The sequence below is a fragment of the Leucopleurus acutus genome (assembly GCF_964270905.1).
Source record: "Leucopleurus acutus genome assembly, chromosome: 15".
Taxonomy (NCBI): domain Eukaryota; kingdom Metazoa; phylum Chordata; class Mammalia; order Artiodactyla; family Delphinidae; genus Leucopleurus; species Leucopleurus acutus.
In genome coordinates, this window is record NC_139157.1 from 57,371,862 (window position 1) to 57,396,734 (window position 24,873).

General features: G+C 40.7%; 1 protein-coding gene across 1 annotated transcript in view; it reads left to right on the plus strand.

Moving 5' to 3' along the window:
- SIM1 (SIM bHLH transcription factor 1) overlaps positions 1-24,873 on the plus strand; it is a gene marked incomplete at both ends in the record, with an annotated part of 65,831 nt that overhangs the window by 23,070 nt on the left and 17,888 nt on the right. Inside the window, one exon of the mRNA XM_082855256.1 lies at positions 17,086-17,254. Coding sequence (XP_082711382.1) covers positions 17,086-17,254 — 169 coding nt within the window. The remainder of the gene's footprint in view (positions 1-17,085; positions 17,255-24,873) is intronic.

Sequence of the window (24,873 nt, forward strand, 5' to 3'; positions counted from 1 at the left end):
GTGCTGGTGTCTGTGTTTAAGCCATCATGCAAAAAGGATTGGTTGGAGTTTAGATGGAACCTGGAAATACCTGAGTGCCTATGAGTGGAGGGATTTAACATTCTGCCTTGTCTGAAGGAGTAACCTCCCATCTCCTTTCCCCCTGCTGCAGGCATCCCAAGGTCCAGAGAGCTGGCAGTGGGGAGAGGTGATCCATGGTGAGGGCAGGGCTAAGGGCCATGAGAGAGGAACTTGCTTTTGTTGGGCACTGACAACGTTAGGGGTCTGGCTGAGTCTGGGCCATCTGTTTACCATCTGTGACTTTTACTCTGGGAAGTTATATTGCACTAGGATCGTGATTTTGTTTTTTTAAAAGCACAGTATCATTCGAAGCAAACTGCAAGGGAAAGGCGTGGGCTTTGGTGTCAGATGGATCCAGGTTCAAATATGCGTTGCTGCATAATAGCTGTGAGACTTTGAGCACAGCTCTACACCTTTGACCCTCTGTTTTCCCATCTGTGAAATGGAGACATTTGCATACACTTTTTAAGGACCGAGGGGGATTAAATAAGATAATGTACGTATAACACAGTACCTGGCAGAGAGCAGATGCTCAAAATATCTTAACTGTTGTTACTAGCTCTTGCCAAGTATGTGACTTCAACTGAAATACTTTGGAAGGAGATGAATAATTCCCTCTTTAACTTGGATTTCAGGATCCTCGAATCCACAAATTTAAGTGTTTATTTTCTTTCCCCTCCCCAGTCCTTCCATTCACACCCCTCCAAGCATTGTGCTCTTTGTGTGTGGTGGCTTCTATAGTTTGACTAGGCTCACCCTGTTTTTCACTGGTGTCGCTGTATGCTCTAGAGGGAGCTGAGATTTCTGCTTGGATGGAGGTAAGCCAGCATTTACCAAGTGCCTTATTTGTGCCAGGCAAGGTAGAAGGTGCCTTACATGGTGAAATGGTTTACAAGGAAAAAGAGGGTTCTAAGAAACTGAGGTTAATTTCTGAGGTTAATTTTGTTGGAACCAGTGTTTTGTCAATTTTACCAAGTCAGTAATTATAATTTAAAGTGAATAAAACCTGTGACAGTGGCATTTTTGATGATCAGTGGAGGCTTTTGTATGTTCCCTATCTCTCTACATGGACTGGGTATGGCTATCTCACCAGTGTTTTACAGAGGATGGCAGATTGCAATGATTTATTGCATGTATACATGAAACAGAAGTCTTGGCTTCTCTTGAGTAGTTTACAATTTAGTTGACAAAATAAAAGAGTTTCATTTAAATATTTAAGAACTCAGATTAGTCTAGTTTGAAATGATATGGTACACCTGCACTATTTGCTAAGGGCACAGAATTCAAAGGAGCTTTAAATGAAGGTGGAGGTGTCAGGGAAGGAGTAGAATTTTAAGGGTTGGACAGAAGTGGGATCTTTTGAGATGAAACAATGACTTCCACACATTTGTCCCATTGTTCTTTTTCCATATTTCTGTGACAGTCACTCTTCAAATTCGATTCAGCTGTGCTTGTCTCACTTCTCTTGTCTAAGCTGGGTTTCTCCCTTTTTTTTTTTTTTTGTGGTACGCGGGCCTCTCACTGTTGTGGCCTCTCCTGTTGCGGAGCACAGGCTCCGGACGCGCAGGCTCAGCGGCCGTGGCTCACGGGCCCAGCAGCTCCGTGGCATGTGGGATCTTCCTGGACCGGGGCACGAACCTGTGTCCCCTGCAATGCCAGGCGGACTCTCAACAACTGCACCACCAGGGAAGCCCAAAGCTGGGTTTCTTTCTGTCTCTACCTTTTTACCTGAACTTTTTTTGTTGGAACTCAGCGTGTTCCATCAGGATTGGAAACTATTTTCCCCAAAGCTCGTACCTTTCCCAAATGAGTACTAGTATATCTTCAACATGTTCATTTGACTTTAATAATGAATATATATATATTTAGCATCCAGGCATAGGACATAGTTTTTAAAGTTTTAAGGGATGTCAGTATTCTGAATTGAACTTAAAATCTTATTGAAATGAATACACAGTGGCGCCACAGTGGTATAATGGTTGTATTTAAAAAATTATTTGTAGGAAGTAAATGTGAGATATACATTAGGACAACAAACAGAAGCAGAATGGAGGAGAGGGAGGTGCAGAGAAGCTATGTGGCCAGCTCCAGATTTGCAGAACCGGAAGGCCTCCCCAGTGCGGCGTTTGACATTGTAATCCTACTACTAGAATATGATGCAGCCTAACCCCCAGGCTTCTTACTTAGATGTTTCAAACTCTGATAACCATAGGGACATTTTACAAGATATTTGAAAAATGTGTTATGAAATGAGATATCACTAATTTTATCATGCAATATCATATTAGTTAAGGGTTTGGGCTCTGGGTCTGTTGCCTATTTAAATCCCAGCGCTGCCACTAACTCTGTGATTGTGGGCAAATTGCCTAACTTCACTGCCTTTTTTTTAATCTGTAAAATGAGGGTAATAATTATATCTACCTCATAGAGTCATTGTGAACATTACATGGATAATGTGTGGGGTTCTTGGCACTGTGCCTGATTACAAAGTAACATGGGATAAGTGTAAATTATTAGGGTGATTATTTCAGTGAAATTAAATAGAATAATTTTTGGCCTGCCAGTAAACGCAGAATAAATGTCTGTGAGTCTTTGGGCTGAAGGAGGGAAAGCACAAGTCTTCAGAAGGCTGAGGGTTGCCCAAGAATAAGTCACCAAACATTCTGAGGCATCTGGAAAGGACTGTGAGACCATCCTTCAGTTGGTTAGTGCTAATAGGTCTTTAAGTATTTATAAATGATTTATTGAGCACCTATTATGTGTCAGGCACAGTGCTAGGTTCTGAGGACATCGAAATGAACAAGACAATATCTGAAGGAAAAAGAAGTAAGCACAAGTCCAAGCTATAGCCTACCTTGATTTCTCCATAGATTTACTGATGACTGAGATTCCTTCCTGGAGGGAAGTGCTTCCATCCACAATTAGAAGGAAGAGGGCCCAAAGTACCTTGGGACTGTTAGGGCACCCTTGGGGAATAAGCTTGCAGGGGCAGTCAGACTCCCCTCTGGTTAGATGGTGGGGAGGGAGCGGATGCAGTGAGAGGAGCCGGGCCTCTGGAGAGAGGTGTGTGTGTGTGTGTGTGTGTGTGTGTGTGTGTGTGTGTGTGTATGGAGATCATGATTGGCAGCAAGGTAACCGATTGCAGGCTAAGAAGTCCAATTTTAATTCTCACAAGGATATTACCCAGGGCAGGTCCTGTGTATCTCATTACCTGAGCCAGAGAGAGAGAGCAGTTGTGCCCAGGTTGACTTTTGTCCTGTTGGAATGATGTTGAGAGTAGATTTTTGTTCTGCTTTGACTGTGATTTTTGAATATTTTGTGGGGCTGACTTCTAATAGGGTTAAGCATCTCAGCAAATTTTAAATTGAAGAATCTCTCTAGAGTCAAAATAGTCTTTGCCGATTTATTACATTTTTAGGAAGTGTTGCTAATTATTTTAGGTTAATGTAATTAAACTTTTCTTTTGTAAAGGGAAATTCCCAGGCATTGCTGCTGCCTTGCCCCGGAGAGACTGGAAGATGGTTGTCAGCTCCAAGCTGAAGGAGGGGTGGGAAGGTGTTCTTGTTTGTTGCCAAGCTTAGAAAGGTTGGGGAATAAGAAGGACTCGCATTTGAGCGGCGGTTATTTTGTGCCAGAGGCTCAGAGAGGCCAAGTGACTTAGCCAATATAACACAGCTCAAGAGAGAGCATACCACCCCAGGGCCCAGACTCTAGAGCCCGTCCAACTTCCTATTTGGTATGCTGTTTTTAAGCTGGTAACATTGTACTAGGGTGAACCATATGAAATTGCCATTTCTGTATATTGAAATAGTCCAAAATTGGCAATTTTATAATTCCACCTATTGCTCAGGAAGTAATAGGATGTTTTGCAGAGATTTTACCAAGGTCTATGGATAGTTCACTCTCTTGTTCAATATGGGGTCTCCATTGCTTCCCAGAACCAGTCAGCTGCTATGCAGTATGCTCACTTCCAGGCCCCAGCCCATCTCCCCTCCACCAGTTTAAGCACCAACGGTCATGACATGTTCACAAAACAGCAGTCCAGAAGCATCACCTGTAGACCATTATTTTATTCAGAACATCTAATATTTTACCAGGATTCAAATGCAAGCTGCTGTCTTTACTAGAAGGATATCTTTCCTTTGATTGATTGCTAAATAGATAGAGCTTGTGAAAGGATCTCTTTTTTTTTTCCCCTGGGATTTCTTGTTCAAACAGAATTTGTTGTATCCACATCAGTAAAGCCGTGCTAATATGGGCTGCTGGCCAGATCGTGGAAATAGCCTCATTATGTTGAACTGGATGTCATAATGGTACCCATTAAAGTGGGATTCTCTCTGTGTTTGTACTTTTAAATCCAAGTCCCTTGCCACTTTTTACATCTCTCTGAGAATAGCAACATTCTCTAGCAATGCAATCTGAGAATGTGCTGGCTCTCTCCTCCTACTATTGAAAACCACGATAAAAATAGAATCCTGGTTTCAGAGCATTCTTAGGGGTTTGTGGCTTGCTTCTGCTCCTCGGTCATTCATTTCACTCTCTGCGCTTGTGATGACTGTAATGTGTTCTGGTGGCTGAAGGTAAGGACCCACGAGATTTACTTCTTTCAACACTCCCATTAATTGATATCGGTGTCCAAATATACGACAGGAAAAGAGCAGCATTTTTTTTCCTCCAGAACACAGACCTAGTAGAGAATGGACTTGAGGATATGGGGAGGGGGAAGGGTAAGCTGTGACAAAGTGAGAGAGTGGCATGGACGTATATACACTACCAAACGTAAAATAGATAGCTAGTGGGAAGCAGCCGCATAGCACAGGGAGATCAGCTCGGTGCTTTGTGACCACCTAGAGGGGTGGGAGGGAGACGCAAGAGGGAAGAGAGATGGGAACATATGTATATGTGTAACTGATTCACTTTGTTATAAAGCAGAAACTAACACACCACTGTAAAGCAATTATACTCCAATAAAGATGTAAAAAAAAAAAGCCATTAAGAGACTAGTAATGTCACAGCATTTCTATTAGCTGTTGAAATCTTGCTACAGTCCTGGCAAAGTGAAGTATTTGTTGTGCTGGATTTGGGTAATGGACCCCTGCAGGGTTACAGCTCAGAAATGCTGGAAGGATGAAGCCCACAAAAGGGAGGGCAGAGTGGGTGTCAATCTCATTCCTGCAATTAAAGCAGTTCAAGAAATAGCAAAGTGCAGGGTGGTATTTATTGTGAGGGTTAATTGAAAACCAGGGGAAAATATTTAGAGATGCTACATGGCATTTCACATTGTAATCACTTTTCTATTTGTGTCTCATCTTGTTGACCTTCATTATAAACAAATTTCTATCATTAGAATTAGCTTAATTTCTGTGACTGTAATTAAGAAGATGGTAAGAAATGTTGTAGAGCCTAGTCCTCTCTACTGAAAACTGGGCGTGTTTCTTGCATTCGCTCCGCAAGTATTTCCCCAGTGTCTACCACATGCCAAGCTCTGTGGTAGGACTCTGGTATGACCAAGACAGACAAGGTTCCTACCCTCATGGAGCAAAAATTTTAGTGGGAAGAAATAGATAGTACTTATAAACAAGTAAATATGTTGTATAATGTCAGGAAATGAGGGGGAAAAATTAAGGGAAAAAGAGATAGAAGTGGTCAGGGAAGTCCTCTCTGAGGACTCTTAAATGAAGGGAGGGAGGCAGCCATACCAAGACCTGCAGGGAGAATATTTCCAGCAGTGGGAAGCAAGTGCAAAGGTCCTGAGGTGGCAATCAGCTTGACAAGTTGACAAATGGAGGAGGTCACTATGGCTGGAGCAGAGAAAGAGAGGGGAAGAGCAGAAAAAGAGGATGCTAGAATAGGCAGAGTCAGATCATATTGGGTCTCAAAGGCTTTGGGAAGCCATTGGAGAGTTTTGAGCCAAAGGCATGGCATGACGTAATTTAAGCTTTGAAAGGATCGTCTGGATGATGTGGAGAATAGGCTTTGGGGTGGGTGATGGGAAGAGGCAGGGAGACCAGTTAGGAAATGATTGTAATTGCCTAGATGAGGGAAGATGATGGCTTGAAAGAGGGAGGTTGTGGTGAAGGATCAGATTCAGGATGTTTTGAAGGTAGACCAATGGGGTTTGCAGATGAACTGGATATGAGTTGTGAAAACAATAGGAGTCAAGAGCAGCACCTAGGTTTTTAGTCTGAGCAACTTGAGTGAATCATGGGAAGAAGCAGATTTGTAGGAAAGGGCAGCAATCAAGGGTTGTGTGTGGACATGTTTAGTTTGAGATACCTGTTATTCATCATAGTGGAAACACCAGGTAGGCAGTTGGATCTGGGTGTCTTGGAGTGAGGAGGTCTCAGCTGAAGATGAGGGTCATCAGCATATGGAATCTAAAGCCAGTGGAGGGGCTGAGGTCACTAGGGAGTGGGTGTTAATAGAGAAGCAGCCTGAAGACCAAGCCCTACAGCTCTGAGTGGTTTGGGGTCTGCAGGAATGGGAAATGCCCAAGAGGAGGCTTGAAAGGAAGCAAACAGTCAGGGATGGGAATTGTTTGGTGAAATATATGCAGTCAGGGCAGGCCCTGGGGAACATGTGAATTTTGTCTTTGGAACGTTCCCTCCCTTTTCAGTGGTTTTCCATCTTCTCTCTGGTGCCCTTTCTTTCAACGGATTCTTTTAGTTTCTCTCATCCCTGATAACAACTGCTCTAGTTCTCAAAGCGTGGTCCCCTGACTGGTAGCGTCAGCACCATCCAGGAGCTTGTTAAAAATGCAAATTGTGGGCTCTATCCTAGACCTACAAATGAGAAACTCTAAAGAGTGGAGCCCAGCAAGCTGTGTTTTAATACATTTTTCATGTGCTTCTGATGCATGCTGAAATTTGAGAATCACTGCTCTAGAGAAAGAAGCTTATAAACTGAATCAATGAAGGATAATAGATGAGGCTTACCCTATTATCCTTTTCTGAGCCATCTGTCTAAAGCCAAAGAATTAAATGTCTAACAACAGATATTGAGCATCAACCACTAGACCAGTCTTGAGACATATTCACGGGAGCCAAGGAAACATCTCCAGCCCTAAAGATAATAAAAGCAGGCACCTGTCTTTAGTAGTAGGCTGTATTTATAACTATATATTCTGTATAGTATTATACAAGCTCTCTGACTCCAAATATGGGGACAATGAAAAATTTGGCATTTCAGTGGGCAATTCAGAATCTCTAGCAACAATTCAGAACTTATTTTGTTAAAACACAGCTTATTTACCAGGCAATTTAAAATATCTGAATACCAAGACATATAATAATAATGATAATAAAACATTTGTTGAATTGTGAATTCTTATTCATAAAATACATCTCAAATTTATTTCAGCTGTTTAAATAATAGAGTTTAATGTATATTTAGTTAAGCATTACAGTAGTAAAGACTTAAGGAGATTAGAAATAAATGAATCCAATTAAAGAACACATCTGTGAGATTTGATATGTCCTAGGTATGAATGAACTGTTTGCACAGCAACTGTAAAGAAACCGTTAAATGATTAACTATCTAGAAGAGGTTTAATCAAGAATAAATGCTATAGGACACATTTTAAAATATTTAAGTTAAACAGATGAAGACTTTGTGCATTTGAAAACATCGCATCATGCCATCATTTTTTGCTGCATCTTTTCCCAGGGAGTTCGAAGACTGAGGTTCAACTTTTCTGTGATCTGCAGACATGTCAGGGTCTTGTGTTGTGTAGGAAAGGGCAGCGCTTCCAACAGTGCCATGAGGTTTGGCTTTGCGGGGCCTCCTCACACACTGTGGGGAATTGGGGGACCCTGAGATCTTGTGGATAGGATCCCAGTGTTGGGGAAAGATTATTTCTTCGCGATTACAGGTATTTTTCTGTTGCTGGAGTTTGTGTGGAGTTGAAAACAGGAGGTGTGCCCTTTCACCCTCTCTGCCAGAGGATTGTAGGGTTTAGGAATCAGCTTTGTAAGGGTCAGAAGAACTATGTGAGAAAGCTATTCCTGCGAGAATAGAACCTCAGCCAAATATAAGGTGTTAGGTGATGGATTCCCCCATCGCATATCTATCTTAAACATAGGCAGGGTTTTAAAGAGAACATATATTTGAAAAACATCAGCTTAATAATTGACAGTGAAAGTGAGAGGGATGGACAGAGAGGGTGGAGAGGTGAGACAGAACGCAAAGAGGGGGCCAGAAAAATATGTGTGCATTTTATTTTCTATTTGTGAAAAATTTTAAATGTAAGAAAAACTTGGTTGATATTAATATCATTTTTTACTTTCTTTATATTTGGCTTTTTTTTCTCCTCCAGAAGTGGGCTAAAATTAGGGATTCTCCTGGGAAAGGAGACCGACCATTTTTAATTTACGCCTTTGATGAAAGAGGCAGCACATTTTGCATTTAATTTATTCGAATCTAACTTTTAAAGTTCACCTCAAGAAAATAAGACACAGCACAGCTATAAGATCAATAGGATTTGGAACTTAGACCAGGAAGATTCACAAACATACCTAAAACTTTAGTAGCTAGATATAGAATGAATTCTGAACGTAAAAAAATAAGTTCCTCAGAGCAAGAAATGTGGCCCCAAAGTAGGGTTTATGCCATTTAAACAATGACAAATATGTCATCTATAACTCATATGAAACTAAATTGTTTTTAGAAGCTCCGTGGCAAGACTTTCTTTTTTTCAGTTATAAGTAATATTTTAAGTTATACTCTCCAAAGAAGGAAACATAAAGTCCTATAGTTCACTTGAAAGCCTTCAGAGACAGATAATTCTGTCAGGTAGGAAGGGTGGAAAATAGATCAGAAAGAAAGTGAAATGTACAGGCACCAAGAGAGCATAAAGTCATTTGGACATTTAAAAATTATAAATAGTGTGCATGAGAAGTTGAACCTATGGGAAAAGAAGTTTAGTAGTGCTTTCTCTCTTTGTAATTTAACATTCACAAAGAAGAAACCCTGGATATATAAGGAAAAGAAATTGGGGAACCATTTCACAATGAGGTAGGAGTGCCTGAAATTTGCCTCAATTAGTGTTTCTTTTTCAATAATTTTTTTTCTGATTATAAAACTCATACATGTTTATTACAGAAAAAACTAAGATAATGTGGAATGGTATAAAGAGAATGTAAAGAACATCGTTAATTTATTTTCCAGAACTCCTCTGTTAACATTTTAGTTTTTTGCCTCCCACTATGGTACATGCATATACATGCCTATACAGTACATGTTGATTTAAAAAGAGAAAATTTTTCACATTGTCAATAGTATTTTTCACATTGTTAGAGTAAAAAAAAAATGAATGACTGCATAGTATTTTATCACATTAGTAGGCCATAATTAAGTAATGCTTCTATTGTTGGTTCCTCCTATTTGTTTATAATTAAATACAAGAAATTACACTGATAAACACCCTTGTATATAGACTTTTGATACTCATCTCTGATGATTTTCATAAGATATATTCCTAGAGGTGGAATTACTGGATTTAAGGTATGAACATTCCTAAGACTCTTGGTAAACATTGCTAGTTCACTGTCTTAGCAGTAGTATATAGAAATACCCATTTATTTCACCTTGCCTTCATTGAGATTTACTGTCATTTAAAAAATCTTTGCCAATTTGAAAGGCAAGAATGACATCTGGTAGCTGCCTTAATTCACACAGGTTACTAGTAGTGAGGCAAAACCTTAAAAAAATTATTTCTCAGCAATTTGTGCACTGCTTACATCCTTTTCATGTTTTTCTGTTGCAGAGATATTGTATTCATTAGTGATTTTTGGAAGTGTTTCTCTGGATGTTTAAAGCACTATTCCTACTCACCCCTTCATTACAACTGTAATGGTTCCAAAGACATGGTTGAGGATGAAATTAATTTAGTATTCTAGTTTGCCTAAATATCACATATGCCATGCCTGAATTATAACTTGATAAAAAATAAGTGCATTTAATTAATATACATACCACTAAAACGGTAGCATATGATTTGTTTCTTTGACTTAAGATCTCACAGAATTTCAGAATGATCATTATTAATTATAATCTGGGAATTTAAGAATCCCTCACATAAACTTGCTTACTTAGCAGATATTTCTTTCTTATTTATGTAGAAAAGTTTGCCAGTTTTTTGAATTTTTGGTCACTCGGATTGGAGTAGAATAACAGTTTATTGCAATGAGAATTATTTTGTTAATCACTTGCAAGTGAGCGTCTGTTCTCTGTAAGATATTTGTGCTAGACAGTAAACAGAGACTACTAGAAGATAAGGAATTTAAGATATGCCATTCACTGTGAGACAGATTTACAAGTGCCAAATGAGGGTGGGACAGTGACTGGTAGAGGAGCTAAGAGGAGGGAGCAGGGAGAGATCACTGTGGCCAATGGGGAGAAGGGAACAAAGTCAGATGCAATATGGTGACCGGTCTGGATTGAACTATATTTCAACTTGTGTCGTGGGTTTGTATGAAAGTGTTACACTATCCCTGTTGTGAGGATGGTTGGTCTTGCCACATCTTACATTATAGTTTCTGACTTACTTTTTGGTTGTTGTTGTTTGTTTACATCCCTGTTTTTCCTTCTTGAAATCACAATGTGATAGTAAACCTCATTCACTATCATGTAATACTTACTCTCACATACGAGAAGGGTAAGTCATCCCTTACCCTTGTGAGGCCATCCACTCCATAGCATGTTGGATGAAACCTACAAAATGGAGGAGAAAGAGGTTTCTAGGCAATGTTTATGGAAACCCCAAGACTTTTGGGGAACTACTAAAATCACCAAATCAAATGGAGAAAACCACAAGGGGCAAACACAAATCCACTTATTAGTATGAGACTATTACATTTAGTATTAGTATGAGACTATTACTAAGGGTAATAGTCTCATATTAGTATGAGACTATTACATTTCCAAGGGTGCCTTAGCCTAATTTCCCAGCAGATTGTCTAAGTCTGTGAGCCCCTCACAGTATGGAATCCTCCTTATCAGATACCTCTGCTGGGCTCTGTGGGGGCCTGAAAATGAAACAGAAAGTAGGTCTCTCTGCTGCAGAGGTTTACCCAGTGGCCAGGCAGCAACTCTGCCAGAATAAAAAGAAGGTCATGCACTTCGTGTAACAGTGACTCTAGAATCCAATTAAAAAGTTTAGTATAAGGCACAGTCATTCCTACTTAATCCGATCACGGTTTAATGCAATCCTTTTCTTATTTCAGTCAGCGCCTTTGGAGCCAAATCAATTGTATGTCTTTGTTTCCACGTTTTCCTCGGTAATTTGATCACCTTCAGCCGTTAAAAAACAACAAAAAAAGCTCAATTGGGAAATCTGGCAACATCTTTTACGAATTGCCACATAACATAAAGTCAACAAACTCCAGAACGGCCAGCTCCAAAACAGACATGACAGAAACCAAAAATTCAGTGGAAACAAAAGCAGAAAAGGGTAAGGCAGAGCTGAAGAGGGAAATTCTTGCAAAGAGTCTTGACTCAGCATGAGCTGATCAAATACTGTTGATTACTTCTCTGTATAATCATCCCAACTCGCTTGAAGGCCGTACATATGTTGGTGCTGCTGTTGGCATCATGGATGCCAGTCTCCCAGTCAAAATGCTAGACATAATATTGATGCATTTCTCTGAATCTGACAGTACCTTTCAGCAGCGAAGACACCTTTCATTTGCTTTGCAAGGGCATCACAGTGAGCTTCCCATATGGCAATTTGGCATTTACCTTGTGAGTGGTCGTGGAATATTGCTTAAGGAAAGGCTGAGAAGGCCAATGATGCAAAAATAGCCCCTTTTATTCTATTGGAATTTGAGTAATTCCAAATATGTACATGCCTATTATAAAGTTTAGAGTAGACTCAGATGGTTAATTCTGCAAATTGAATGATTTCTGACTGTCCATAATGGAATAAGAGGATTACTTTGGTCTGTGTAAATATGGGTGAGATTGACAAGCTGCAAGTCCTAGTGATTGGAAATTACCCATTTCACATAGCTTTCAGAGCCTAGGTACCTGAGGGTGTCTATAGCGCTGGTACAAGTCATTAAAAAGAGAACCAAAAAAAAGTAAATTGAAAAATATGCCAAATGGTATATGTCAGTTCCTCTTTCAATATGCCAATCATATCTGGGAGAACAGCGTGAGCTGCCCTTGAGAGGGTTACCTATGGGGTCCTTAACATGGTCTATGAGGCACTTCTCAAGAAAGCTTGAGCAGGGCTGAGTCCTTCCTTTATTAAAGTCACCTAAGTCAAGCTCCTCACCATTCTCATTTCAGAGTCTAAGTTCTGTGCACCCACGTATTTTATTTTGTCCCACTCCACAGGGAAGCACTGAACGGCTTTACTAGGCATACACCTAACTTTGAGGATGTGTGTGTATACCAGAATACACCTCACTAGGGGAAGGGGGAGAGGTAGAGCCAGACTCTTCTTTGTGTCTGAGTTTGGAGGAGGGAAATGGAACTCAGTAATGTGATTCCCATCAGCATCTAGACCTTTAATCTATACAAATGAAATACTCAATTTAATAGAATTCTGAAAGTAAAACAAATGCTTTGTTCTCAGTGAATCTGCCATGCAGAGTTGCTCTTGGCAGTACATCAACCGTACTTGAAATGTCTTTAAGTGGGTATTTTTTTATTGTGCTTTTCATCCTAACATATCTTTTGAGCTGTTAGAGTCTCGAACAGAGAAACAGGAAGGCCGAGCTCCTCTCCGAATGCCAGGTCTGTTTTGCTCTATGGTCTTCATTTGCTGACTTAGCAATAAAGAACTTAATGAACTTAATAAATATGTTGGCCACACTACAATACAGTTTAGAAGCTAAAAAGGAACAGAGCAAACGAAAATGAGTTTGAGATAGAAAGGAAAGAAATACAGCATAGGGAAGTGTTTGTAATGAAAGGTATTACAGTTGCTACCAAAGTGAAACTATCGCTTTGGGGAAATCAGGTGCCAAAAAGTGCCATAGAGGGTGGAAGTGAAGAAATAATACTATTTATTGAGCATTTACTATGTTCTAGGTACTGGGCTATAAGCTTTCCACATAATATTTCATCTGAACCTCAGCACATCCCTGTGAATTTTTTTTTTTTTTTTTTTTTTTTTTTTGCGGTACACGGGCCTCTTGCTGTTGTGGCCTCTCCCGTTGCGGAGCACAGGCTCTGGACGCGCAGGCTCAGCAGCCGTGGCCCACGGGCCCAGCCGCTCCGCGGCATGTGGGATCCTCCCAGACCGGGGCACAAACCCGTGTCCCCTGCATCGACAGGTGGATTCTCAACCACTGTGCCACCAGGGAAGCCCACATCCCTGTGAATTTTAAAGAGGAAATTAAAGTCTAGACAGGTTATCACACAGTAAGAGGCTCAAACAGTGATCTACCTGACTTCATGATCTACTGCTTAATTTTGGCAGATTTGTTTTTGTATTTTTTGGTGCACCAGAACATTAATATTTTAACTGGTGTATCCAAAGTATAACTCTTTTTGTATTTATTAGCTTTTTCATGTGTATATGTAGAAATTAAAAGCATTTACTGGCTTTCAAATTTTATTTAGGCCTATTTAATTTGGAGTGTTTTCTTCATTGGAAACTATGCAAAAATTTTGGAGAGACTTTTTCAGTAGTTGAAATGCATACTCTGGGGTCTGATAGTGTGCAAGAGAAAAGTGAATCCTTGTTTACTCTCTGCTTGTAGCCATGAAGTCTCTGTGCTGAAATGTCGCATTAAGAATGAGTTGACAAAAATGATTTGACCAGTTTTCAGGGGTGCATGATTTTTGCTGTCAGTCTTAGGGACTGGATGGATACTCTGCTGCCCAGCAGACAGAAGTACATTTGACACAGAAGATGGTCAAGGATGGGGGCTCTACCTCTTGTCAGAGCCTAGCTTGCTCACTGTCATATCCATGTGATCTCAGGGCCAGGTGGGTCTGGGGACTCACAGCCCACAAGGGTCTTTTTCCCCAGAGAAAGGCTTTTGGGCTCCAAGTTATTAGTAGTCATTGAAGAAAACAATCCTTTTTTAGTTGCATCCTTACCTTCTTCCTCTTCCATCTATGTGAACTCTTGTGCAAAATGCCATTGGGGGCTTCCCTGGTGGCGCAGTGGTTGAGAGTCCGCCTGCCGATGCAGGGGACACGGGTTCGTGCCCTGGTCCAGGAAGATCCCACATGCCGCGGAGCGGCTGGGCCCGTGAGCCATGGCCGCTGAGCCTGCGCGTCCGGAGCCTGTGCTCCGCAACGGGAGAGGCCACAGCAGTGAGAGGCCCGAGTACAGAAAAAAGAAAAAAAAAAATGCCATTGGAATAAAGTAGGTCTTGACTCTAATCTTCTAGGAACTTAGAATCCACTGGGAAAGATAAGACATAATCTCTTGAAAAATAAGATTAGAGGAGGAAAGAGATAAACTCCTGGGTCCTTCCCCACTTCCCTCAGGAACTGGCCCTGGTGCCTTGGTCATGAGGGTAGTGGCTTAGTCCTTCTGCTCATTGCTGTGTCCCCACGGCCACCACAAAGATGCTTAGTAAACACATACTGAAGGAATAGATGGGCTTAGCAGCTGGGAAGGGCTTCCTAGAGGCGAGTGGGATCTAAGATAGTTCTTTATAAGAGGGGTTTTATAAGTATGTGTTGGAGTAGAGAGAAAATCAGGAAAGTATAAGGTCAGTTTGGGGAGAACTGTTTTGGATGAAGTGAGGGGCTAATGAAGGAAAATTCTGAGATATTGTCAGAAAAATAGGTGGGCACCACATTTTGGCGGGCATTGAGGTTCTGACCAGGGAATGATCAGAGCCTGTGCCATGTGTTGTCCTTGGGAGTCGATTAGATCTTAGAGTGTATAGCAAACCAGTGATGTGATCAGACTCCCCAAGCCCAGGAGACAATTCCCATGCCTACCTTCTAAATTTTGGGGTTTTTTTGGCCACATGGCAGGTGGGATGTTAGTTCCCCGACCACGGATCAAACCCATGCCCCCCGCCATACAGCACAGAGTCTTAACCACTGGACCGCCAGGGAAGTCCCTACTTTCTAAATTTTTGTTACTCACATAGGTGAATTTTTTTTTTTTAACTTTCACTGAGTAGATGGATTGTTTGATAAGAAGCCATTGCAATTTGATGACGTCTATCACTACACTCCAGTTAGTTGCATTGATATTATTGGACCTGTTTTAGCTGGTTTCTATTCCTGGTCACTTGAGGAGGAACTCCTTGCCTGAATTATACTTTTGCTTTTGCCGGATCTCTCTGTAGAAGAATAGGTAGGGAAAAGGAAAAGAAGGTTAATGAATATTCGCTGAACCATGGACATCTGCCAGTCACTTTAACATATATAATTTTAATCAATTTGTTACACTGAATATAGCTATCTTAATCTGAAGAGCATTGAAAATGCACAGAAAATGTTTAAAAAGGTGAACCCATTAGAGAAAGGAAAAATAAGATAAGAAAAAAATAAAGGAAGCCGTGGAGTTTGTTGCCCAAAATGCCTGACCTGAGGACTTGTATACTTGCTAGAGGTGGTGACACATCAGCCTTGGGCTCAGGGCTTTTTGACTTCATTGCAAAGAGGGAAACATGATGAATGATATGATTCACAGTGCTCGTGAGATAAAAAGAAATCAATTACTCAGGAGCAGCTCAGCTAGTTCTGGAACCTGAGAGAAAATGCTCCCACGAGTCCTCACAAAGAAGACTCTGAAACATTTTAGTCAGGCTGCCAGTGGGAAGGGGGTGAGGAGTGAGCTGAGACTCCCCGCTGCCTGGAAGCAGGCTGAGGTGGTAGCTGGGGGCAGGGCCAAGCTGTCATCTGTAGTCCCTCAATGCCTCAGCAATACCTTTGTAACGAACTTTCTGAGATACACTCTTTATCCTGGTCATATCACAGTCTGCAGTTATTATGTTTATTTGTTTATTATTTCTTCTCCCCAATAGATTGTAATCTGCACAAGGGCAGGGACTCTAAATACCTTATTTATCCTTTCATCTCCATATAGCACAAAGCCTGATATATATTAGCAGCCTAATAAATATTTACTGAATGAAGGAGTAAAAAGAACTGGTGGGAAAGTGTACCCTAAGGTAACTGAATTAGTTAGCCTGTTGAAAGGGATTTTTAAAAAATATATAATTTAATTAATTAATTAATTTATTTTTGGCTGTGTTGGGTCTTCATTGCTGTGCGTGGGCTTTCTCTAGTTGCAGCGAGCAGGGGCTACTCTTCGTTGCAGTGTGCGGGCTTCTTGTTGTGGTGGCTTCTCTTGTTGCGAGCACGGGCTCTAGGCGAGCACGGGCTTCAGTAGTTGTGGCACGTGGGCTCAATAGTTGTGGTTTGCAGGCTCTAGAGCGCTGGCTCAGTAGTTGGGGTCCACAGGCTTAGTTGCTCTGTGGCATGTGTGATCTTCCTGGACCAGGGCTCGAACCCGTGTCCCCTGCATTGACAGGTGGATTCTTAACCACTGCGCCACCAGGGAAGTCCCGAAAGGGATTTTTAACTAATAAGCTAGATACACTAGTTTGCTAGCCATACGAATATTTGGAATGTTTACCTAGAACGATTGATCTAGGAGCAGCTGATAGAAGACATTCTTCTTGCCAGTGATCAGATAGCATCAGATGGTCAATTGTCTATGGCGCTCACCCCACACAGACAATTTTTAGAGTAAATTTTATAATCCATATCTTACCAGTGAGGACACAAAAGCTCAACGAATTTGAATTATAGATTTATTTTCTACTTATATAAAAATAATGAAAAATGTATTTTTTAATCAAGACATCTTCATGAGTATATCATATAATTTAGCTGTGGTACCTGGGGCAGCTACATTCAGAGGCATTAGTTAAATGTTAGGCACTTCTAAAATAATCAAGGTGTTTGTGGAAACCAGTTACATGGTTAACTTTTTCTTGCTTCCTTTTTGAATATGAATGGCTGTCATTTCTGGTAAGAGAACATGTGTATCCATTTCCTGTGGTGGCCGATTAAGGGCTGTGTCTTCCCACCCTGCAGAGACACGGAATACAAAGGGCTGCAGCTCTCCCTGGATCAGATCTCAGCCTCCAAACCAGCCTTCTCCTATGCAGGCAGCTCCACTCCTGCCATGACTGACAGCAGAAAGGGGGCCAAGTCCAGGCTCTCCAACTCAAAGTCAAAGTCCAGGACTTCCCCATACCCTCAGGTAGGTCCACGGCCATTTGGCCACTTCCTGTTTTTGTGACTTGGTTTGGTCTCACAGGAGAGGAAGTATTGAAGCTGTTTGGAATTAATTATCTGGCTTTAGTACATTTAAAACTTCTATAAATCTGGAAAGCTTTCTAAAAATATCTTCTTCCTTTAAAAATAACTGTGCTAGTAAAAATTTGAAGTGATCTTGTGGTTTACTGCTTTTATATGAAGGTTGTGAGAGGCTTAGTGGCAGTCAGAGCCATAACTTTATTTCAAGGAGATTGGTCCTAAATTTTTTCCTCTACACTGATTAACCAGAAAGAAGTAGCCAGCATAGAAAAATATGGAAAACAAGAGCTTGATGTAGAAAATTGAATCTTAGGACAGGAACCGAAGTCAAAGGATAAATTAAGAGGTGGAGGCAAAAAGATCAAGGATACATTTCACCATGAGATTTGAGCACAGATGGACTATTTATGGGGAGGAATGAAACAAAGAGGGTCTTCCAGATGGCAGGAATGGTAGAAAAAGCAACCCTCTTCTCATCTTTGCAAGGTGGTGAGCTGATGAGACCCAGAGGAGGTATTCCAGAAACACTGCAAGGTACAAAGATGAGTCCTGATGCTCAGAAAGAAAAAAAGAATGTCTTTCTTCATTAGCCACTGAGATATAGAAGCTTGTCTGTGTCAAGGTGTAGGGACAACTCTCTGCTGGCCTGAAGGAAGTGGGACAGAACTGAGGATTTCCCACTCTCCATACCCTGTGACCACCTCCACCTTTAAGGGTGCCACATCCAAATTCCTGCAGTTCATTAGAGTAACTCAGGAGATGATTCCTTGGCTAGTATAAAACCAAGCTGAATTCAGAGGCATTTCATCAAGGTGGTCTTTATCATTTGTGTTTCTAAATATATTTTTTTAGGTAAAAATGGCAAACCAGTGGGTCCAGAAACTATTATTTTCTTACTTATCAGAGCTATATTATTCTGTTGACTTCTACAAGTGGGCACTCCTTGAGGAAATGTCATTCATTGAACTAATGGTCACTAAGAAGCTACTATTTGCTAGATTATTTTAGCAGCTTGGTGTGTGAAGGTGAGAAGATCATGGGCCCCAAGGGACTGATGTCTGGTGCCACAGAGACCAGATTTCTTTACCCTGACAAAAGGGAGGAGAGTAGATGTGTGATGCCTGGACATTTTTCTTTTTTTTTTTTTTTTTTTTTCGCGGTACGCGGGCCTCACACTGTTGTGGCCTCTCCCGTTGTGGAGCACAGACTCTGGACGCGCAGGTTCAGCGGCCATGGCTCATGGGCCCAGCCGCTCCGCGGCATGTGGAATCTTCCCGGACCGGGGCATGAGCCCGTGTCCCCTGCATTGGCAGGTGGACTCTCAACCACTGCACCACCAGGGAAGCCCTGGACATTTTTCAATGTACACCTTCTTTTATGAGGACTGAGCACGTTACTTATAAAGTGCATTTTAGTTCAAGTCACTATGGAGGAGGAGTTGCTTCTTTTTATTGAATATCTGAGCAGCTTTTCTTATTACTATCTTATACCTTGGGAAAAGAGTTTTACTGTCTCTTTTTAGTACTTGGAAGGATGAATTACTCCTTTGGGTAATTCTATCCTTATATGGATAGGAGTGCTGGACACTTAGATGAAAGGAGAATTTAAATTAGGAAATACTAAGTTAAGAAGGAGTTTGTCCGTTGTTATATAGAAATTAAGCCACAAAAACAAAATCTCCCCACTGGACTTCCAAAACCTCATTGCCTATGTTTTCTTTCATGCTCAGCTCTTAAGTCTAAAATTTCTTTAGTTTACTCTAATTGTAGACCACCTACACATTTTTAAAAAAATGTTTTAACTGACATTAGACTGCTCCTTGTGTTTATGTGGGGAGGAGTTAATTTGAAAGTTGTACATGTTTCATAGTTTTAAAAAAAAGCAATGCAGAAGAGTGGAAAGTAGAAAATCACCCACTGTTTCCTCCTTTTCCCTCTCCAAAATGGTGGTTTCTTCTAGAAATATTCTATGATGTATCTATAAAAATCAGTCACATGCACACACATATATCAACATAGGGTTTCTCTTGACTTTTTTGTGTTCATTTTTGTGATTAATACTTATATAAATGTAATCCTTAGAATTTTGGCCCTATGTCTCATTTGAAGTCTCAGTCATGAATTAAGTTCACTTAACATTTATGTGCCTAGTAAAGGTTATTTTTAATTATGTTTGCTTTAGATAATCATGGTGCTAGGTCAATCATTGACTGAGTTTCTAGTACATGGGCTACTAATATGTAGAAATCAGAAATGGAACACAGTCTTGCTTTCGAGGAGCCACTTGTGTAGACAGAAAAAGGAACAGTATTTGCAGTGAATTGTCATGGGGTGAGCAGAGGGTCCTCTGGGGACACAGTGGAAAAGCGTGACATCCAGGGCAAACTCATCTGTTTCTGCTGGAAGAAAACAACTCAGTACCACCATCTTGGATCCTAAATCCTCAGAAATTTTAAAGAAAAAAATAATTTAGCTTCTCAAAAGTCTTATTTGGTCCAAATTGCCCTTATATTATTATCTTTTATTATTTTTTTAAAATTTATTTATATTTTTTGGCTGCATTGGGTCTTCGTTGCTGCACACAGACTTTCTCTAGTTGTGATGAGCGGGAGCTACTCTTTGTTGCGGTGCGCAGGCTTCTCATGACGGTGGCTTCTCTTGTTGTGGAGCACGGGCTCTAGGCGCGCAGGCTTCAGCAGTTGTGGCACACAGGCTCAGTAGTTGTGGCTCGCGGGCTCTAGAGCGCAGGCTCAGTAGTTATGGCGTATGGGCTTAGTTGCTCTGTGGCATGTGGGATCCTCCCGACCAGGGCTCGAATCCATGTCCCCCGCATTGGCAGATGGATTCTTAACCACTGCGCCACCAGGGAAGTCCCGCCCTTATATTATTAAGGAGTACTCATTCTTCAGTTTTCTTGCACCATTGCTCTTATTTGTCTTAGACTCAGTAAATGCTAGCTGAGTGCCTACATCAGAAAGATGCTACACTGGCCATTGTGATGAATGAGGGTAGAGGGTAGGTGTTGGGTAGAAGGTGCTAGAATATAAAGAAATGGTATAAGAAATGCCCTTAAGTGTTGCAGTACAGTTGGAATGATAAGTTATATACTAGGATAAGGAGTGTATAGAAGATGATGTATACAAAAGGCTTTAGGAGTGGTGTCAGCCTGGATGACTGGGGAGGGTGTTGACCTGGCTTTGAGGGTAGAATTCAGGTATATGCACATAAGGGAAAGGAGAGGACACTTCAGAAAGACCAAGATTCTGAAGAGATGCAGGAACACACTGTTAGTGTGACTGGGCCTTTGGGTGAAGTGGGGTAGGGTAGGTCCCTGTGGATAAGGCTTATATGTTTGGAAGCATTCATTGATTAGTGCCAATATCTACTAGGCCAAGGAGTTTAGATTTTGCTGTGTGGAAAACCTGTAAAGGCTTTGAACAGGAAGTGAGAGCATTAAGGTGGTGGAAGCAAGGCAGACTACTCGAGATACTCGTTTTAGTAGTCTTGACGTGAGCCTAGGAAGGTCTGAGCTAAAGTTCTCAGTTGAAGTGAAAAGCATCGTAGAGGAAGGATGAATAAAATTATTTTTATCCTTGGCTGCTTGTTCTTCTCATCGTAGATGTATTTTGATCGTTATAGATTTATTTTGAAATTATATTTTAAAGCTTACATTTTTTAGTTAATGACACACTTACACTGAATTTCCCTTTATATTTTAACAGACCCATAATAAATACATTTTTATTCACTGAATGGTCAAGCTTTGCATGGTATTTAATTTTAACTGCTTTTGCCTCTTCTTAAAAATAAAGAGAAAATCTTTTATTTGTTGTTATTTCCGTGTTTACATGTTTTTAGCATGCAAATTCTCCTCAGGTTTTTTCAAGAGGCCATTTCCAGAGCAAAATTGAGCTCGTAGGGTAACATCTTGTACCTTTTATTAGTTATGAAATGGTGATTTAATGATTCTATCAATATTATTTATTAGGCTCTTTGCTCTATTATATATTAGGCATATCTAGAAATTTCTAACGGACGTTCGAAGCATGGCAAACAGCAACATTGCTTTTTGGAATTATCTAGGCACCCTTATTTGAAGACGTGAGACATGCACAAATTGTAATGCGCTGCCATCACCGAGTTTGTCTGCAGTAGTAGATGAACTTTCAGGTCCCCTCCTGGTATGAGATGCCCTTGGGAATAACTTGATTATATTATAGTCACTTAATGAAAGACTGAATCACCTTTGTACCTCTATGTATTACTCGGGGCAAGAGAGGTCAAAATGGAATTGTTTTGAATGGTTTTGGAAAAATTGTTGTAAGAAATATTATAGATAACTTCCAAAGATTCTGCAGCTAGCTCCTGTGCTGCTGTAGAGCTATCTTACCACTATGACAGTTGTATTTTATTGTTATTGAGTTTATAGTCATGAAAATAGCAACTTATTTTTTTCACAGTTCTGTTGAATTAGAAATATTGAGCTTATAGAATTTATTTTTCAGATCTTATCTCTAGCAATTGTTAGCAGCAATTGCTAGAGTCTTTTTCACCTATTTTTTTGCAACTAGTCATGGCTACTCTAATACAGTTGGAAGTTATCCTGCCATAGTTTAGCCACGTCAATCATGAATAAACTGTCTCCTGATTCCAGTTTCCTTTTAAACTTCTCCTCTTGGCATGTTTATAGTTGTTACGTTTATTAGAGACAGTGCGTGCCCTCTGGTTTTATTGCATCATTCTGTCCTCCTCTTGCTTTTTCCCTAGTCAGTAATAAGCAATACACTATATAATTCTGTAATAACAGTGCATGCATAAAACCATGTATGCTTCTGAAACCTGAAAATATTTAATCTCTTGTTACAGATACACTGTAACACTTGCAGGTTTAACTTCACATCTGTTACTTTAAATAATCCCACAGAACCCTCTTAATTTTCACTGCCAGCAATCTGGTTTCCTTTTGGTGAAGGTAGAAACTCTCTCCCTGCAAAGGTTCTTTCTGGCCTCAAAAAAAAATACATCAGTGACTGCTATGCTGATTTTTTAGGCTACAGAGAACAGAAGGACCGAGAATTTCTCAAGTGTAGTTTTCCCTTACACATAGTAATTTTATCTCTACCAGGATAGATGTCCTTCATTTCATGTTTTATGTTAAATGAAAACATGTAATCCTTGACCATTACCAACGACAAAAACTTTAATGCATCATGCAAAAAAAAAAAAAAAAAGAGGTTATCTTCTCTGAAATTCTTACACTACAGGCTTGTTTATATTTTCTGGCCATGTCTAAACTTCAGATATCGTCTCTTCTATAGAAATCTCAGGAGATTATTAAAGTGGACACTTACGGTCTCTTTAGATTCTCTTCATAAATAAACCTCTAAGTATTATTTTAGAAAGCACTTCACTCAGTAAGGTGAGACCTCTGTGTTACAGATTTGTACTTTGGTTTTTACCAACTCTTGCATTTAGTTAAATATTTATTATGTGCACTAAAATGCTAAAGGTGGGCCCTTAAGGAACCATGTCCATGGTCTCACTGGGGAGGCAAGACCAACATTTTAGAGAGGAATTGTAAGATGTGGCTGGTCATGGGACCTCCAGGCCCCTGCAGCTGCCTTTTCATTCCCTTGGCACATGGTTGGGGGAGGGGCAGACTCCCCATTAATCAGCCTCCTTATACCCCCAAATTTACCTTCCACTACCCTGCTGCTCTCTCTTCACTCAGCCACATGGGTTTCAGGAGGAACCTGGGGCCTTGTTTGAAATAGGCCAGTGAAGTCTGCTAAAAAGCACACACAAATTTGCTGAGGGGATGTGCAAGGTCAAGGAACGGTCTGATTAAGTGAGTCTGCAGAGAAAGTTGACATTTTAGGAGGTGTGATGGATAGAATGGGTGATGAGATGGAAGGAAATAACAATGGGGCCGGGCAAAAGTGGTTGCTTCTAGGACAGTCTACCTGCCATTACAGGGAACTTCTTTGTCCTTCACCTTGCTTGGGAGCACGATAGTATAAATATTTGTAAAGGTAAGGTAACTATTTATGGTAGATAACTAGGTATATGGGATTCGAAATAGGACCAAAAGATGATATACTTTCTTGCTAAATAGTTTACTCAAGGAGGCAGATATCGCAAACAACACTGTTTCATTGGTGTTTGCTAAAACATACGATATATAATATGTGTTGTGTAAAACGCATTCCCAATAGCGAGAATCCAATGATGACAAATCTCACACAAATTGAAATAAACAGATGGCTGTGTTTAGTCACATTAGATTTATATATTAGGCAGCAGGACTTCATTGAATAAGAAAAGACCAATGAGAAGAAAAAAATGAAAAAAAGTGGCATGAATGAGACTTTGCAAAAATTATAAGATGAAAGGAAGAAAATTTGGAGGCAGTAAATGGGGACTTTAAGATCCTTGAGGACAGGAGATGTTACCCTTGATAACAAGATTGCCTTGGGCACCCAAAAGCCCTCAGGACATATTGAGTGAGTGGGTAAATGAATTGAGGATGAGCCCACCAAGGTGAAGTGGATAAGATAGGTGGATAAAGAAACAGAGGAGAGATGAGATGACCTGGGTAGACAACCCTTTCTCCAGAGGCTTACAGATTCAGTGGGGGAGATAAAAATGTAAACGGATAATTTAAACACAGCATAGCATGTAGGTGATAAAGGCATGTGTTGACAGTGGTGTAGCTATGGTGGTGTGTGTTGGGGGCTCACCTGTCCTTCCAGCAGTGAACTGGAGGAGGGAATTGAGGGCTGACAGTGAGAGAAGCAATAGCCTCTAAGCTTAGAGACCTTCACGCCATGGGGAGTTTCCAGCAGGTTCAGATTTATTCCTATTTTCAAGGTTTGCAGTGAGCTGCAGGTTGACAGTTAATAAAGCCCTGAACCCCTTGGGTGCACCCTCAAGGACCAGACTCATGCTCCATCTCTAGCTGTGCTCTCCCCCCCTCACCCATTTACCCTTCTTCTCCCATTGCCTGTGTCCCAGGAGCTCCCTCACTCTGGAGGAGTGCAGCGCATCTTAATTTTCTCTCCACTTTGGAAAATTTTCCTCTCCAGTCTTCCCTGCTTCTCAGATTGACCTTAAAAGACCACTGATCCGTGTTTGGAGACTTGCCACAGTCCTAGCTGTCACTCAAGGTCACCTATAATTGGGTCCTAAATTACCTGCACCCTCTGATCTGGCCAGACTTCTCTGCTCACTATTTGCTGAACACCTTGTCCTTTCCTGCTTCCATGCTTGTGCTTATGCATTTACTTCTGCCTGCATTGCCTCTATTGTTCAAAATTCTGACTATCTTCTCAGGTCTGGATTGAATGCTGACTCTTTCATGAAATATAACTGAGTTATATTTCTCCCTTGTGCCTCCATTTATAATAATCTATCTTCTACTGCCTTCTAGATATGTCAGATCTCCTCTCTTGGACTATAATATCTTTGAAAGTAGTTAACCATGTCTACTTCATTACCCACCCCCAACCTTGCCCCAGCATCTAGTATGGTGTCCTCCACATACTCACTCTCTAAATGTTAATGA